Here is a 19,154-nt window from a genome sequence, read left to right as displayed (position 1 = left end):
ACCCTTGGAAGAGATCTGGCTTTTTGAACATCCTTGCCCTAACTTGGCAATCGTGGAAGCCTCCCAGGTCCGCTCGGCCCCATAGACGACTCTGACCCCGAATGACAAAGAGGGTCGTAAGCTTGACTCCATGGCACCAAAGTCCTATGCTTCTGCAGTCTTGGATCTCAAAATTCAGAACTACTCTGCGTGTATGGCTGCCTACCAGCAGCAGCTTTGGGAAAAAGCTCTTCCCTCTTTATGAAGACCTCCCTGAGGACAAGAGACAGACTGCCATGGCCATCCATGCAGAGGCCCATGTCTTGACCTCACACCAGGTTTCAGCGGGCCGACACTCTGCTGACTTTGCCTCCCAACAGCTTTCAAGCTCCTTGGCCCTCCAACGCCATGCCTGGCTAAGGTCTTTGGATCTCATGCCTCAAGCCAAACAGGCTATTGAAGAGCTTCCCTTCAACACTACGGGACTCTTTAATAAGGAGACTGATGAAAAATTGGATTTCAAAAACAAAATGAAGAATACAGCCCATAAATAAGGTATGCCTTCTTCCTCCACTTCTCGTTCTCCTTTCTCTCAACGTCGTTCGGGATGGCAAAGACCCTCCTAACCTCCCCCCCCCCAGCAGGGTAGATCCAACCAGTCCTCAGACTACCAACAACAACGCTTCCCTTCCCAACAACAAGTGAAGCGTCCACAAAAGCAAACATTCAAGCAGCCCTTCCACAAGAAGGAAAACTCAAAGCAAGGCAAACGCCGCTTCTGAAGTTCTCAGCGCACTCCGTCCCGTCAACCCCCTTTGGGGATCACTTGACCCACTTCCACCACGCTTGGGCCTCCATAGCATCTGACTTGTGGGTGCTCTCAATCGTCTGTAGGGGTTATACCCTGGAGTTGCAATCCCCCCCCCCCCGCCGAGTACCATCCTCACCACCCTCCCCTCAGACACCCTTCTTGACGAAGTGCACTCTCTGTTGCAAAAAGGGGCCACTGAGCCCGTCCCAGACCCGACACGTCTATTTTCCAGATATTTCATTGTCTCCAAGGCTTCAGGTGGCCTCCGTCCCATCTTGGACTTGCGTTTTTTGAACTCTCTCATGGCCTACAAGCATTTCCATATGGTAACCTTGGCTTCCATCTTGCCTCTTCTACAGGAGTCAGACTGGTTTGCCACCTTGGACCTTCGGGATGCCTATTTCCACATCAGCATCCGAGAAGACCACTAGGACTTCCTTGCCTTCTCTGTCGGCCCCGACTGCTTTCGGTACTGAGTGCTGCCCTTCGGACTCTCCTCCACACCGAGGGTTTTCACAAAGTGCATGGCGGTCGTAGCTGCATACCTCTGCCAACAAAACATCATCGTCTTCCCTTACTTGGACGATTGGTTGTTTGTGGCCCCGTCCAGACGGATGCTCCTCTCCCATCTCGACTCGGCACTCTCCCTCCTTCAGCACTTGGAACTCATGATCAACAAAGAGAAGTCCACCCTATGCCCAGACCAGCGGGTGTGCTTCATAGAAGCCACCTTGGACTCAAAGACCTGCAGAGCATACCTCCCTCACAATAGGTTCCTCAATCTCAGGTCTGCAATCCGTCGTTGCCTTCTCTCCTGGCGCATCACTGCCCGAACAGCTCAGGTTGCCCTTGGCCATATGGCGTCCACCACATGCCCTGGGCCCGTCTCCACATGCGTCCTTTCCAGTCCTGGCTCCTCTGTGTTCAACTGGGCCTTTGACGACCCATGGAAGTGGCTCACAGTACCACGGCCTGTCGCCCGCTCCCTCTGCTGGTGGCTCAATGCACATAATGTTTTGGTGGGCATCTCCTTCCTCCCTCCACAACCTCAGTCTTCACTGACCACCGATGCCTCAAACACGTGCTGGGGAGTCCATTTCAACAACCTCTCTGTCCACGGCAGATGGTCCCTAAAAGAGTACCAATTGCACATCAACGCGCTCGAGATGCTAATAGTTCAAAAGGCACTCAAAGCCTTCGAACCCTCCCTGCTGAACCAGGTCGTCGTCGTCCTCACAGACATCATGACCGTGATATATTACATCAACAAGCAAGGCGGTACCAGGTCGGCCACCCTTATCGGCCTCACCCTTCAAATCTGGAACTGGTGCATCCGAAGGTGGATCATCTTGCAAGCCATAGATCTCCCCAGAGAGGAGAACGAACTGGCAGTCAAATTGAGAGAGCTCCAGACTCTTGTCACGAGTGGCAGCTGAATCCTCAAGTTGCCCTTTGCCTGTATTCTCTGTGGGGAACTCCAGATATTGACCTTTTTGTCTCACATCTTAACGCTCAGTGCAACCACTTCTGTTCCAGGATCCCTTCACCTCTGTCCCGAGGGAATGCCTTCCTCTTCCAGTAGTCCAGAAAAAGGTTCTACATCTCTCCCCCATTTCTTCTCATCACTAGAGTGGTAGCCAAGCTACGAACGGACAGATCAAATGTGATCCTGATGACCCCATGGTGGCCAAGATAGGTGTGGCTTGCCCCACTTCTCCACCTCTCCCAGAACCGCTTCTGGCCTCTGCCTCTCTGTCCCAACCTTCTCATCCTCCACAATGGTTGGGTTCACCACCTGACGTGGACACTCTCCGTCAAGTGGCATGGAGGATCCTGCCCTGACTGGACTCCGGGAAATCATTTTGGCTTCCCAAAAGCCTTCCACTCAGCGCTCCTATGCCTTCAAGTGGGAATTTTTTTTGGCATTTCTGTCCTCAGTGGGACTCACCTCTTCGGAGGTCACTGTCTCTGTTGTTCTGGACCTCCTCCATCACCTCTCAGCATCTGGACTCTCCATTTCGTCCTTGAAATGCTACCTTGTGGCCATCTGTGCACACTTTCAATTATCCGTCTGCCCATCTTTCTTTACTGACCCACTTGTGAAGAAATTTTTCAAAGACCACCGGCAATGATCCCTAACCTGACTTGGCATCTCCAGCTCATCTTAGCAGCACTCGCTACCTCACCCTTTGAACCTCTGGCTTCCTGTGACCTCAGGCTCCTCAACTGGAAGACAGCCTTCTTGGTAGCTATCACCTAAGCATGTCGTGCCAGTAAACTCTGTGCCCTCCGTACGGATTCTCCATACCTGAAATTTTTAAAGGACAAATTCATCCTCCGTCCAGACATTTCCTTTCTACCAAAAGTTGTATCCACTTTTCATCTCAGCCAGGATGTCATCCTGCCAATGCTAGCACCGAACCCAATCAGCGACACTGAGTGCCAACTAAACTGCTTTGATGGCAGGCGGGTGCTAGCCTTCTACTTTGACAGGACTGCATCCTCTCGTTGTTCCCCCAGACTTTTCGTCTGCTATTCCAACCCCAAAATGGGGCTTCTAGTCACACCTCAACGTTTCTCCAAATGGGTAACTTCCACAATCCTTCTCTCTTACGAGATTTTTGGGAAGACTCCGCCTCCTCGGATTTGAGCCCACTCCAACAGGGCGGTAGCTTCATCTTCAGGCTTCCTCTCCAGAATTCCCTTGGAGGACATTTGCAAAGCTGCGGTATGGTCACAACCTCTGACCTTTATCAAGCACTACAGCCTTGATACCAGACACCGACGTGAAGCAGCCTTTGGCAGAGCTGTTCTCCTTTCCGGAATTCACTAAGGTTAGTTGGCACCTGTCAAACATAGAATCGTAGAGTTGTAAGAGACCACGAGGGCCATCCAGTCCAACCCCCTGCCATGCAGGAAATCCAAATCAAAGCATCCCCGACAGATGGCCATCCAGCCTCTGTTTGAAGACCTCTAAGGAAGAAGACATGACACTCACACTGTTTCTAGTTTAATAATTGTTTATTGCCAGGACACTCCCTCCTCCACAATGGGAGAAGCTTGCCAGTCTAATCCATTTGTATGCTTCACAGAGACCACAAAGAAGAAGGACAGGTTGCTTACCTGTAACTGTAGTTCTTCGAGTGGTCATCTGTGAATCCGCACAAATCCCGCCCATCGCCCCCTCTGTCGTATCCTTTCCTCCTTGTCTGCTCCTTCGGAGGACTGTTTGAACTGAGAAAGGGCAGGAAGACATCCTGCCTATATAGAGGGTGGGCAAAGCTACTGCCAAAAAGTCTTCCCTAGCGATTCCAGTAGGATCTGGAAATGCTGCGCAGGCGCAGAATAACCCATTTGTGTGGATTTGCAGATGATCACTCAAAGAACTACAGTTACAGGTGAGCAACCTGTCCTTTCTTATCCAAAGCAATGAAGCAGTAGATTCTATTAGCTTTTTCCTCCACGTTTTTTCTGGCCCAATGTTAGTCAAAATCGAAACTCACTGAATGCTTATCAAAACATATTTTGGAGTACAACACCTGTAGGTTGTGTTTTTTTATTTTGTTTGTTTGGGATCACTGGAGTTGTAGTCTAAAACATTTGGAAAGCTCAAGAATGAGTAGGAAAAACTGCTTGGTGTAGAGAAAAAATTGAGTGGGTTTGCCTGGCATTGTAGTCAAAACAACAATCCTCACTTATTTAATTCTGTGAAGATGATGAATTGTTGGTGGTTACAATTTTGGTCCAGAATCAGAAGAAACTGATAAGCAAGTTGTTCTAATCTAGAGGAACCCAATAAAACATTTTGAATTTTTATTCCCAGTGTGTTTCTGCAGCTTTCATAAATTCATAACCATTAACATTTTGTTTCATTGTCATTTTGAACTGCAGAGTGGATACCTGTTGTATGTGAGTAGCATATAGCTCCTTTAGCTTCTCACCTTGCTCTCACAATGGGCCAAATCACAGGGATGTAGAGAGCAATGCCTCTCTTCTTTATCTATCATTACACTGCTGATTTGCATGAATATACTGCATGTTATCACACAGTCATAATATGTTGGATGCTTTTTCCAAGATCTTGCTTAATTTATTTGAAAGACAAATAAATATGCCTTTGGTTTAAATCATTGGTGGGAATCATGCAGCTCTCTAGATGTTTTTGGATTGCTACTCCCACTGCTCCTCACCACTGGCTGTTCTCCCTGCAGTTGTGGGGATTTGTTATCCAGCAGCACTTAGAGGGCTGCATGATCCTTGCATTCGGTTTAGAGCTTCTATGAAATATTAATGAGATGGTAGTCTTCAGGTACTTCTGTTTTCACAAATGGGACTGTAATGCATGGCATTAAGAAAATCAAGGAATATACCAGGTGTCACATTTATTATATTATATATATTAATATAACCATATATTAATATATAGGTAAGTAATTCTGTGGGTTTCATAGCCAAATATGAATGTGATTGAGTTATACATGGATTAAATTGTCACATTGCTCATACTTTCTGAGGTAAACATCTTCCTTTCAGTTGTCTGAAATCTGATTTTGCTTGTTGAAGACTGTGGAGAGGGCATGCTGTGCTGGTGTACTTGGACAGTAACAAGAGATATCATCGGCATTCCACTGAAGGATTTTTCTTGGCATATTAAAAATCTTAAAAGTTATCCAATCTGAGAATAATCGTGTTCCTGCAGGCTCTCCAAGTCTAACTATTGAGTCCATTATTGTTGTTGATGTTGTTTATACAGTAGTTACGATTATTTCTTCTGGTCAGACCAGATCGACTGGAAAAAGCAGGCTTATTTGCAGAGGTCTAGATCATATTATAGAAATAATTCTTCTCCTCACTTTCTCTTTTGCTATACAAGACAGAAATAATCACATTTTCCACCAACTTGCCTCCTTATTGGGCTAATGGATATACACAGGTGATAACATGGGCAGTGATAAGAATTTTTCTTAATTACTTTTTGAGGTTTGAATGGCTTTTTTTAATGAACAGTTAGCTTCATGTCCTATTAATGTTCTTGTCATAACCTTTTGACTTCAAGTATGAGAACTACTGAAGTATAGTATGGAGCGTTCTTCATTCAGGGATGGTTATGTGAACCCCAAACCAATACTACAAGGCCAAACTCTGTTTCATTGAGGCAGAAAAACAGGAATCTTAATATCAAATATATGGTACTCAGTACATTTGCTAAATAAAAATGTTAAATGTTCCCTTCAAAAAATACTTTCTTTTGATCTTTGCCATATCCTTAATTGTCTACCTCGTGATATTTAACTGGCCAGAGAGCTACAACTATAGTGGAAAGTTGAAACATATATTTTCTAAATATTTTCTTTTTGTCTGAAAACTGCCACTTTGTCAACTTGTCATTTATCCATTAACCCTAACTTTAATTTGATCTCTGTGTTCATTCTAACATCATAGTTTTCAGTTACCCTTATTTTTGTAGTAAGTAATTCTTCACTGTTAACAGCATTAAACTTTTTTTTTAAAAGATGCTGTATTGGAAAGACAGATGAGATCCTGACAGCTAAGAAAAGAAAGTACACCTGGGAAAGCATCCTGCTTCTGGATTCAGTTTGGATAATTTTATGTTTCTGTCTGTACATATTTTTAGGGTGAACTGGAACGTCAGCTTCTACAGGCCAATCCCATTTTGGAATCCTTTGGGAATGCAAAGACTGTAAAAAATGATAATTCTTCCCGTTTTGTAAGTTTTTTCTCCCTAAACCCTTAATTAATTTCTTAACAATTCATTTTAGGGAAACCATCTTTTTAATAAACTTGATAATGCAGGTTTCATCTTAGATACTAAATCTTGTTAGAAATAACCCAACTTGTATTATAAGGAGACATAAATCTTAGTCACCAAAACAATGTTGGTTCAAGTATGAAAAATCTCAGTTGATTCAAGTACGATATCAACAATGTTGATTCAAGTATGAAAAATCTGCGGTATTCTCAAGTAAGTACCCATTTGGTTACAGTAAAAAAATCTTTTAAAAAATCTTTCCTCAGAACAAAGATTATTCTGGTGAGTCTTTTTAAGAAAAGAATAAACCCTGAATTCAAGACCACTATAATTTAAAAGAATTTTAGAAATTAAGACATTTTAGAAAAAGAAAAATAGTAAGTCTCAAGCCAACTAACAAGAATGAACATAATCATTGCTGTGGCTCAGCACCCTTTTTGTAGTGAGAAGCTTCATTATCTCCATATGGAGAGGGTTTTTGTTTGTTTGATAAAAAGTAATCTTTATAGCAGTGAGGATTTTAAAAATTCTGAATTAAGTGCAAGGTACTCTTCTAAAGAAAAATGGATGACAAATTTTCATCTAATTGAAATATTGTAGTACTAAAAATCCATTAAATTTGTGAGATATCGATGTGACTAATAAATTATGAGCATAGATTATATTCCATAGAATCATAGAATCGTAGAGTTGGAAGAGACCCCAAGAGCCATCCAGTCCAACCCCATTCTGCCATGCAGGAACTCTCAATCAAAGCATCCCTGACAGATGGCCATTCAGCCTCTGCTTAAAGACCTCCAAAGAAGGAGACTCCACCACGCTCTGAGGGAGTGTGTTCCTCTGTTGAACAGCCCTTACTGTCAGGAAATTCCTCCTAATGTTGAGCTGGAATCTCTTTTCCTGCAGCTTGCATACATTGCTCTGGGTCCTGTTCTCTGGAGCAGCAGAAAACAAGCTTGCTCCCTCCTCAATAGGGCATTCCTTCAAATATTTAAACAGGGCTATCATATCACCCAGGGGTAGGTAACCTGCGGCCCGCAGGCTGGATCTGGCCCGCCAAGGCCTTCCAAGCAGCCCCCGAGCAGTCCTGCCGCCGATTTCCTCCGTTTTTCGCCGCTCTGGGCGCCATTTTGTTTTTCAAAATGGCGGCTGAAGTCTCGCGTGACCTCAGGATGTCAAAGGTCACACTAGATTTTGGCCGCCATTTTGAAAAACAAAATGGCGGCGCCCATGTAGGAGGCCTGGTGCAGCCCCTGGAGCACTCCAACAGGGCTCCAGGGGCTGCAGTAGGCCTGCAGCAGGCTCCACCTTGCTCTCCGCCCTCCTCCTCCTCCTCCCTAAGAGCAGGGAAAGGAGGAGGAGGAAGCAGAAGGAGTGCAGAGCCAGGGAGAAAGGGAGCCAGAGCGGCAGCTGCAGCCACAGCAAGGTGAGGTCAGTTCATTGGGGGAGGGGGTTAGCTGGGTGTTCTTTCTGCAAACTTCCCTCTCAGCACCCTGTGGCTTTTCTGGGTTGAAACTGTGCATGCTTGCTGCAGTTTATTTTCAATTGCATTGTAGTAATTTCCTTGCTTGTAACTTTATTCTTAGTATTATTTATTATTATTACTACTTGCCCTGGGTGTTCTTTGTGCAAAATCCCCTCTCAATGAGAAAGAGGAGGAGGAGGAGGAGGAGTAGGAGTGTGACTTTCCAAAGTGCATTTCTGTGTAATTTTGGTGCATTTATTGCTGAAAGGTCTGCTGTAACAATGATAGTAATGAAGGTGGTGATGATGATGATGATGATGCTTCGGTGGAAGCTCCGCCCCGTAGGGTGGAAGCTCCACCCCCAGCATGCGGCTCCACCCCTGGAGGGTGGAAGCTCCACCCCTGGCATGTGGCTCTACCCCTGGAGGGTGGAAGCCCCACCCCCGGCATGCGGCTCCACCCCCGGAGGGTGAAGCTCCACCCCCGGCTTCGGCCCCCAGTTGTCTGAGGGACAGCAACCTGGCCCCCGGCTCAAAAAGGTTGCCTACCCCTGATATCACCTCTTAACCTTCATTTCTCCAGGTTAAACATCCCCAGCTCCCTAAGTAGTTCCTCATAGGACATGGTTTCCAGACCCTTCACCATTTTAGTTGCCCTCCTTTGGACACGCTCCAGTTTCTCAATGTCCTTTCTGAATTGTGGTGCCCAGAATTGGACACAGTATTCCAGGTGGAGCCTGACCAAAGCAGAATATAATGGCACTATTACTTCTCTTGATCTATCTAGACTCTATACTTTTATTGATGCAGCCTAAAATTGCATCAACCTTTTTAACTGCCACATCACACTGCTGACTCATGTTCAATTTGTTGTCTACTTGAACTCCCAGATCCCTTTCACATGTAGTCTCGTTCAGCCAGGTGTCCCCCATCCTATAGGCTGGAAAAGTTTTGGCATCTGTTTTCATTAGTAAATTTATGGTACACTTGCCATTTATTAATTGCTTTTGCATACCGTTCCAATAAAATCTTGTATATATCTACTGAGACATCAGTCTAATTGGGTTCAATTAGTGGTACTCTCATTGCTGCCTTAGTTGCTTTCATGGATTGTCTGTACAATACTCAATTTATTGATCATGAATGCAATAATAGATAAAATAGCAGTCTGCCTGTACATCAAGATAATCAGAGAACCCTTTCTGTATATTCCTTCCATATAAGAAGTACATTTTTATCTCTAAAAGGAACAGCTTTATCTGGGTAGAGCTGTGGATTTGGAACACTTCTACAGGAAGTTTAGCTAGCGCCAATGTTGTACTAGGTTAAAAATTAAACCAATTAAAACTTTCACATTTAAAAATTGTGCTTTGGTTGTTTAAAATAGTTCTTACCAAAAATGTTTATTATGTTGATATTTATGTTTTATGTTATTCTATTAAACATTAATTTTTGTGCATGCTATCTGGCAATTCTCTTATAAAAGCAACCATTAGAAATTCTTTAAAAATGAATAAGTGTTTTAATTTTTTGTTTCTTCGACAGGGCAAATTCATCAGAATAAATTTTGATGTTACTGGTTATATTGTAGGGGCCAACATTGAAACGTGTATCCTGCTTTCAAATGCCCATTTGGTAAACTTTAATGAGTCCATATAAACTGAATTTATGACTTAGTTAGTAGACAGTTCCTAGTTACAGGCAACGATGTTGAGAAGATTAGGGTTCATCAAGGGAATTTCATTTATGATTTGTAGAATAAATGCTAAATAAACACAAACATTATGGACATCCTGACACATCCTTCTGACTTGTAATGTACTTCTAAAAATACTACACCAAATCTGTGAACATAACTCAGTATGCTAATTTTAAAAAATAGAGAATTATCCACTTGAACATTAAAACAGTGAGATTATGAGGTCATGTGTTATTTTAGTATATTGGGGTTGTATTGCCGAGAATAGATGGGATGGGATATATTAGAAAGTAGTAGCCACATGGTGTAGTGATTTGAGTGTTGGACTAGGACACTGGGAAACCAGGGTTTGGATCCCTGCTTGGCCATGGAAACCCATTGGGTGACCATGAGTAAATCACACTCTCTTAGCCTCAGTAAAAGGCCCTTGTAAAACCCCTCTGAACAAATCTTGTCAAGAAAACCCCATGGTAGGTTCACCTTAGGGTTGCCATAAATTGGAAATAACTTTAGGGGACACATCAATGGCAAGTAGTTCAAGTTAGCAATTCTACAAAATTCACCAGTTAGGAGTTTTAATTTAGCAATAGGTGAAGGAAGACTAAGCATGGATTTTGTCAGTATTGATCATTCTGATTGCTTACCACTTGATTCTCAAAGCTACATGTGCCTCACCTCCACATCACCCCTTTTGTCTTCAATAATTTTAGTTGTGATAGCAAGCTTTACTATAACCTTCAAAGCTAACAGATGGTGCGAGATATTCCAGCCTTCCAATCCACCTAAGAGAAAGTGTGGCGTAGTGGTTTGAGCATAGGATTGGGACTTGGGAGATCAAGGTTTGATTCCTGCTCAGCCATGGAAACTCCATGAGTGACCTTGAGTGTGTCACATCCTCTCAGCCCTCAGAAAACCAGTTGGAAATTAATTAAAGGCACACAGCAACAACAACAATCCACCCAGACCAGAACACAGATAGTTACACACACACACGAACATAGCCATATACAGAACAGATGATCATCTGACATCTTGTAAATTATAACCCAGCACAAAATATGTGCTCTCAATTCCTTACCCTGCTTTCTAACATCAAACTATCACTTATCCTAGTAGCTAACAGGCTTTGAGTTGTCACATGCTTCAAGCAGTGTTGCCAACAAGCCTCGAAGATATTCCCCAGAATGTTTTTTCCAAAGTCCCCGGAATTCCCCAATATTTACCAGAATATTCAGTCAAAATGCTTGGAAAGAAATTAATTAAATCCCCCAGATTCTGGGGAATTCCCCGAAAATTGGCAACGCTGGCTTCAAGTATCATTACATTCTGGTCTTTACTGTCATTTGTCCCTTCCTCCACTCGTTACTTTCTTGTAGTCTGTCAAATTAATTCTTGGTTTTAATTCTGGAGTGGAGCAAGATTAAGTTAGGGTTAGAGTAGATCCAGTGAAATAAGTAAATCCTGACCAATCTAAATCACATTAATCTCAGAGGGTTTGCTCTTTGCACCATGTTGAATCCTGTGCAGCTCCCTGAGATCTGAGCTCCCTATAGGCCTCTTGGTTGTGAATTATTCAGGGGAGCTTGTACACTAAGTTCTTACTATGAATCGAAATAGAGCCTTGTGATTTTTAGGAGGAGATTACTCAGCATTTTGCTTCCTGCCTGTGTTGTTGAAATACATGTTCACAAACGTACAAAATATGGTTTCTTCAACGTATGCTGTTCAATGTGAGACTTGATTCTATAACTCTTTGTGTATATATGCTTTGTTCCCCCACATTGCTGTTCTCCCCCCCTCCACACACACACACATTTTTTTGTTCCACATCCTTTTAAATTTATCTTTCTGAGTCCTGTCCCCTCCACTGTTAGGCCATCCTCATTTCTACTCAGTATTTTCTTTCTATTTGCTCTTTTACTTCCCCCTCCCAAAATAACATGCACCATAAAATCTATGGCCCAGTACAGATGGGCCTTTTAGCATGTAAGGAATACGTGCTAGGATTGCCTTGGAGCGTCACTTACAGACACCCCGTAACCGTAGCATGTATTCTGTACATAAAAATGGTGGCGCCCTGTATAGATGGATGCTGCCATTTTGATGTGATGGACGCTTAGCATCCGCATGTCGCGACACACTTGTGATGTCACGAGTGTGCCATTGGTGCACTCAGGCGTCACACGTGCACTGGGAAAATATATACTTTATGATCTTTATGATTTTCTGCCAGCGGGAAACCACGCGGTTTTCCGCTGCGGCTTCCTGGCAGCAGAAAAGGAGGTGCTGGCAGAGCATCCTTTTAAGACGCTCTGTATTGGGCCTATGTTTTCTTTCCTTTTCCTCAGTAGGTATACCTAGAAGCAGGACTTCCAGCGTTAGGACTTAATTTTGAAAGATGAGCAGTAGCAGCAATAAGCCTGTGAGCATCTGCAAAATATATTTATTTCACAATTGAAAAAGCACAACTAAGCATTTAATTATTGGAGGACTGTTTCTCTTAATTTCCAGTAATTTCACAATGCACTTTTCAACTTGTGCATTTCCTAGAAAACTGGAGAGAACAATAGTGAGAACAATATTCTTGTACCAGTTTCTTACAAACCAGGTGTTAAGTGTTACATTTCTCTTCATCTCACATATTTGTTTTATGACCCAAGAAAATAATTTTCATCAGATAGACTAAGTACTGAATAGTGGTCAGTGTGCTGTGGGAGAGTGGGGCTGCAACTCCAATTTGGATAAGTTCTGGGCCTCTGTGGTATTACATATGCTATTTTTGGCAACGTCTGTCCCTTTTGTAGAATTTGTGATGCCAATAAAAAAAAATTGAATGTGTGGAAGGAAGAGGAAAATGTTAAGAAAGAGTAATTCATTGTTATTTTAGGAGCAGTTTCTTTTCATAAGGTGTGCAGTTGTCCATTAAAATCCTTAACTGTTCTGGGTTAAGACTTACTAGAAAAGTCACGTGCTGTTCGTCAAGCCAAAGACGAGCGGACTTTTCACATCTTCTATCAGCTGCTAGCTGGAGCAGGTGAACATTTGAAAGGTAAGTTGTATTACTACTTCCTCATTATAAAAAAGGGGTGCAAAATATAGCAGAAAAATTACCCTGGGTCCCCTAGGTGGGAGGAGCATTTTTAATTATTTTTAAAAAAAGTAGTGGGGGTCCTGGAAGAAGACATTGTGGCCACTAACTCCTGACTGCTTGCTCTTGTGCTAAAGGGGGACGATGGCTTGTTTTCCAACAGCTATTTGTGCTGAAACTTCCTACAGTATTTGGAGATAATGATTTATAATAATCTCTAGGTAAATTAAGGTTTTATATACAGAATGCTGAAGATTGCAGGATGAAATGAATATAATTGATAATGACTGATCAAGTGGAGAATTGCTGTACAAAATTTTATACAGTTTGAGTCTTTTGCTTGCCAGAAATACTTCAACTTTGAGCTCGACAGCTGAAGAGTGTTGGCAAGAACTGCCAAACCATGTTGGACCGAAGAGCAATCAGACTGGGCAAAGTGCCAAGCCACAGTTGGCTAAGCCAAAGGAGCATGCTATTTACACTTCAGAGCAAGCATTAATTACCTTGTCTCAGAAGTACTATAATACTATCTCATTAGTATTATAGATGAAGATGCTCTTTGAGAATGTTAAACATGCCCAATGTCTCTCCTGAAATATTGGTTATCTCAGTATTTTCCACTGGAAAGCTGTGCTTCCTGTTTAATGTGGAAAATTTGTTTGGGTTTTAAAGAGTGTATTGTCTCTCACAAAAAAAATCAAGCTATATGTTCTGGGGAACTGGTCAGTTTTAAAATGTCATTGTTAAGGAATCAAAGACTATCATTATGTCCTGTGGTTGAATTAAATATAAGTAAATAAATAGAGATTTACTAGTGCCCAGATGTTATGACGGAAAAAATGTCTTAATTTTTCTCTTTATCACAGCTGACTTACTCCTTGAAGGATTTAATAACTACAGATTCCTATCCAATGGCTACATACCTATTCCTGGCCAGCAAGACAAAGATAATTTTCAGGAGACTATGGAAGCAATGCATATCATGGGCTTTTCTCATGATGAAATCTTGGGTATGTTTCAAAAGTTTTTTTATTTTGAAGAAAAGTAATATTTTATACAGTAATTAAAACATTTCAAACCTCCATATAGTTTGACAGAAGTCACAGTGTAAGTAGGCCTATGTTGCATTCCATGTGAGTGCAGAATATAGCATTTGAAAACTCATCTTAACAGAAAATCAACAGAGAGATTACATGTTTATTAGTGCTGTTTATTAAATTTATGTTGCACCTTTCTCCTAAATGGGACCCTAAGCTGCTTGCACTTGAGTTAAAGCAAAGCACATTGATTTACAATTAGCAGTAAAAACATGAATAAGACCATATTAAAACAATGTTATAAAAATCATTTAAAACCATGACTCCAAAAATTAATGCAACACACATACGCACAGAGAAAAAGACAGCCATTCCTGATAAAATCTCAAAAGCCAGAGTAGACCTGGATAAGCCTTTGAGCAGAGCATCGTTGTGTTTCCTCATCAGAGCAAAATAAATTTTATAAATTAAGTATAAATATATAAAACTGATCTTTATTAGCATCACTTTTTTCTTTCTTAGCTATGTTAAAAGTCGTCTCCTCAGTACTACAGTTTGGTAACATTTCCTTCAAGAAGGAACGAAACACTGACCAGGCATCTATGCCAGAAAATACAGGTAAACATATTTGTGGCTACTTTAGAACTTACTTGCACTATGTAGATTTTATTCACTGGTGTCTGAATAAATGCATAACGTATGAACCAGTGTGTAAAACATCCTTTGTATAATTTTCTGTGATAACCAGTTGTAACTGTAATATTAACATACTGGCTTTTGAGTTGTGAGAAACCTGCACTGTTCACTTCTCAGTTTGTCTGTACATGAAATCTCTACATCAGAATATTCTCTGAATAGCACAGAGGAGCAATCCGCATATTGCTGAGTTATTCCCATTTGCCAGCAGGCAAAATAGGAGTCCAAATCCAAAGTTCTTTTCTGTTACTTCGATTGACTCTCTCCCTTTGTGTCAGTTTTTCTTCCACCTAGCCAGCAGGATGTGTTCTCTCTTCATCCAAAACACCTTGCATTTAGGCAGAGAAAAATTAAAAATGGAATATAGAGAAAAGACACTTTGCCATCGAAAAAGAAACCAAAGAGAATGAAGAAACAGAAAAAGATCTGCAGCAGATCTATAAATTCTGCTCAGATGACCACAAAACAGCAAGTCTCTGAGGGGACTAGTGAACTGACATTAAAAACAGTTGTTAGTTTCACCTTTCAGAGAGGATTGGGTGGCTCTGTTTCAGCCTCCTTAAAAACAAAAGATGCTGAAGAAAATAAAAAGTGATCATACCAAAGTTTTCTTAAGGGAAGGTAAAGACAAAGCAAAACTAAAAAGAATCTGGGTTACCTGCTCACCTGGGGCCAGGAGCTACAGATTTAACAGTGAAGAACACTTCAACCACTGCTTCAAGCCACCATCTTGAGACATCACAACCACCACACTAGCAACACCACTGTTTCTCCCTAAATATCTGCCCTTTGGAAGAAATAATGTGTAGCATTAATGTACCTTGTAAGACACAAGGAGCTGAGCAGAAGAGAAGATGTGGTCGGACAGTGGGGCAAACAAGGCTTTTTCTTTCTCCACCCATTGAGCTTCAGATACCTTCTGGCAGAAGAGGAGAAGACAGAGCAGGACTTTCTGGGTTCCATCCTCCTGACGGCCTGGCCTAGTCCATGAGAGAGGGAGAAGCAGGCAAGAGTATCAGGGAACAAATGAGTGTGAGGAAGGCTGCTGTCTATCACTGACACAAGAGTCTCCAGCTCCAGGAATGGAGTGCAGGAGGAATCCAAGCATTCTTCATCCTCTTAACTCCTAAAGCAGAAGGCTGTTGTTAGAATGGGAGGCAGCAGCCTCCAGCTTCAGGGGTGATGTGCAGGAGGAGCCCAGTTATTTTTTTATCCTAAATCCCAAGGCAGGAGACTGTTGTGTTAATGGAAGACAGCAGCCTACAGCTTTGAGAGTGAGGTAGAGGAAGAATCCAGGGATACTTTCTCCTCTATACAAGCAAAGCAGAAGGCTGTTGTTAGGATGGGAGACAGCAGCCTCCAACTTCATGAGAATGGTGCAAGAGGAATCCAGAGTTACTACTTTTGGAGTTAGGAGGACAAAGAATCCTTTGATTCTTTCTGCACTCCATTTTCGAAGCTGGAGACTGCTGTCTCCCATTCTAACAACTGCCTTCTGCTTCGGAATTTAGAAAGAGGAAGAATCCTTGGATTCCTCCTGCAGTCCACTCATGAAGCAGGAGTCTCTTGTGTGAATGGGAGACAGCAGCCGCTAGACTGAAGAGTTGGGGGAGGGGAGTTGTTAATGTTACAATTATTGCTATTACATTCATTAGTACAATGCGCCCATGTCATGCTGGAAAGGCTTCTTTCGTCCCCGTCCCCCCCGGAAGAAACAGTGGGTTGCGCATCCATGGTGCACGCCCTGCAACGCGGCGGCTGCATGCCATGGGAACAAGCCCCATTGTTTCTAATGGGGCTTGAGTTTATGTGGAGGGGTCAGGAATAGATCCCCCGCGTAAGGGAATGGCCAACTGTATATGGAATTATTAAGGTATAAAATTAGTACAAAAAACATTGGTCTGGTAGGGGAAGTCAGTGTGTGGGGGGGTGGCACCATGAGTTATCATAACAGGTGATACCACTCCTAGTGTGGCAAAGGCCAGTATGGGCTTGAGGCTTCTTGGTCACTGCTCAGCTGGCTGCTCAGTTGCTGCTCCCAGGTAACCAAGTGCAAAGGGAGAATCTTCATCCTGGTAAGGAAGGACTCTTAAGTGCTTCATTGGGGTGGACAGGGTTGCAGCTGGTGTGTATGTGTAGGGGGATACAGAGGCCACATGCTCAGGACTGGAGACTGTCATGGATGGGGAAAGGGAGATATTTTAACTACTGAAACCATTCCAAGATATTTCTACCCCTCCTTCCCCACTCAGCTTCAAGTCCCCTCCCCCCAACAAACATTCTTTTTTCTGCTATCTCTTTTCTTGGCCTGTCCAATGAAAGTAAGCAGAAACAGCAGTGCAACTCCAGTGTGCCAGCCAAATCCTTGGAATGCTCACAAAGCTTAAGCAGGGTCCCAAATAGGAAAGCTCCTTTTTGCCACCACTTCTCACCCATTGTCACTACTACTAATTTTCTGACGGCCACCACTAGTGAAAGATGTGGCATAGAGAGTGAGCTCATGTAGGGAGGTGAAAAGTGGGAGAAACCACCACACAAAGCTATCAGCAAGGCTTGCGATAGTTTTAAGGGACCCTGAAAAGAAGTCTCGTGCAACCCTTATCCCCACCATGGTCTTAAAGTCTGTTCATTCCCCTTGTCTTTCTTGCACACTAATACCTTGATTGAAGACACCCTGCCACCTCCTTTTCCTCTCACTGCTTCCCTACTGCCCCCTTTCCCCCTCATTGCCCTCGGGGGGGGGGCATGCCACCCACTTGGGATTCACTGTTTTAATCTAAAGACTTTAGGGAGAAGGCACTGAAAATATTAATTGCCAGGTGGTTGTAAGCATGCCTTTTTCTATGATTCAGCAAAGGTGCCGAAGGTAACAAACTGTATGGCCACATTCAACTCGATGTATGTCAGTTAGTACTGCCTATGTTGTATCAGGCTCTCTGAAGGATGTCTGTGATGCTGCTGGATAGAAAAAACCATCCACACGTATATGACATTATAAAATAGATAAATACAAGTGTGTAAAGGCAACCTTTGGGCAAACAGTCCAGCAGTCAGTGAGGTAATGGAAGGCAGCCACATATGGTGGAGGCTTCGGTATTTCCAACCGGATGTGGATCCAGAGAATGAGAGGTTGGTACTTATATGAAGGTTCATTCTTGGATGGCCCAGAGGAGGAATCCACTCCCTCAAAACAAATAAAATAAAAACAAATGAAAACAAAATAAATGAAAAATAGAACATAACTAGCCTTTCAAAATAGGTGCACAGTTGTCTAGGACAGTATTTATAATGAAACTGATGTGAAGGGAGAGGAAGGCAGTGGAAATAACAGAAAAGAACTTTGGCTTTGGACGCCTGCTTCATCTGCTGGTGCACAGGAATAATCCAACTGTATGAGGATTGCTCCTCTGTGCCATCCAAGAATGAATATTCATGGTAAAGAATTTGAACTATAACCTCATTAAGGACTTATGGCAAAGTCTTTAAACCTCGCAAATGAAATGGTATGTGTAGTTGAATCAGTTTATTTTTCTTGGGTCTATATTATGTTTATTCTGCCAGGGACAGCATTTCTGGAGCCAAGCACGACTCTGAGATGAAATGGAGACATTTTAAGTATTATATTTAGACAATCTGATTGTCCAAATGACAGTGTGGTATGCATAGTATAGACTTTTCATTTCATAGTATTTGCTTATTTGCCTTGGTTAAACGAAGGGGTGGAAATCTTCTGATGCTAGCATTTTTTTTCTCACATTGTTAATTCAGTACAGTATTTTGATTTTCTTTAGCAAGATATTCAACTTAGATTAAAAACTAGGTATGCCTAAATTGCTTTCTTTCTTCAAGTATTCAGATTTAATGTAGGGAGGGGAGAATGATTAACGTTTGCCGAGATTTTTGGTTTTTGTAGCCAGAGCAGATTCACTGAACTTTTTGTAAGAGTCTCAAGTAAAACTAGGTAGATAGCATGGCAAGCATAACCATATTCGGTATATTTTCACAATCTACAGAGGCTAACTGATAGACTGTTTTAGTGTTTTCTAACTAAGGTGCAAATATTCATAAGATACTAATGCTATTAGAATTACCAGTTTATTTTCTTCAAGGCTTCAGAGTTTTCTGTGGTACTACATACTGCTGATGTGAAAATGTTGAGGTGTTAATACTTCAGTTGTGGTTTCCAAATTGTGGACTGTGAAGCCTTGGGATTCTGTGATAACTTCTCAGAGGTTCCTAAGTAAGAACAGCAGTAGTGGACAGCTTTCCTGAAGGTCTATTGCTCACCACTGCCAATGTTTCCTTGCAGCTGAAGAGTTCCAGTACAAAGTGTGTATTGAGATGCATTCCTTATTTGTGCAGTGTGGCACTGAGCGCCAGTAGGACTACCTTATACAGTGGACCCTTGTTATGAGCTGGAGTTTCGTTCCAAGATCCCCCATGGATAACAAAATCTGTGGATGCTCACGTCCCATTAAATATAATGACATATCAAAATGGTGTCCCTTATAAAAAAATGGAAAATCAAAGTTTGATATTTGAAATTTATACTTTTATTGAACATTTTCAAGAAGGGCCGACTGTATACTTGACCATAAGCCGACCTTGTG

At 42.4% G+C, this 19,154-nt stretch overlaps 1 protein-coding gene across 5 annotated transcripts in view; it reads left to right on the top strand.

Annotated features, from left to right (window-relative positions):
* The window catches only part of MYH10 (myosin heavy chain 10), a 126,733-nt gene that overhangs the window by 39,894 nt on the left and 67,685 nt on the right, over positions 1 to 19,154 (top strand). For 3 of the 5 annotated variants that reach the window (XR_006101889.1, XM_042449135.1, XM_042449134.1), the window contains exons 7-12: positions 4,682 to 4,699; positions 6,426 to 6,518; positions 9,570 to 9,633; positions 12,674 to 12,772; positions 13,678 to 13,821; positions 14,371 to 14,466. Coding sequence is in view for 4 of the 5 variants with exons in the window: in XM_042449135.1 (XP_042305069.1) it covers positions 4,682 to 4,699; positions 6,426 to 6,518; positions 9,570 to 9,633; positions 12,674 to 12,772; positions 13,678 to 13,821; positions 14,371 to 14,466 (514 nt within the window). In the remaining variant the exon portion in view is untranslated. The remainder of the gene's footprint in view (positions 1 to 4,681; positions 4,700 to 6,425; positions 6,519 to 9,569; positions 9,634 to 12,673; positions 12,773 to 13,677; positions 13,822 to 14,370; positions 14,467 to 19,154) is intronic. The other 2 variants (XM_042449137.1, XM_042449136.1) reach the window with 1 other exon arrangement.

Source organism: Sceloporus undulatus, chromosome 2, assembly GCF_019175285.1.
Source record: "Sceloporus undulatus isolate JIND9_A2432 ecotype Alabama chromosome 2, SceUnd_v1.1, whole genome shotgun sequence".
Classification (NCBI taxonomy): domain Eukaryota; kingdom Metazoa; phylum Chordata; class Lepidosauria; order Squamata; family Phrynosomatidae; genus Sceloporus; species Sceloporus undulatus.
The sequence above is the reverse complement of the archived record's forward strand: the minus strand, read 5'-3'. Positions and strand labels throughout refer to the sequence as shown.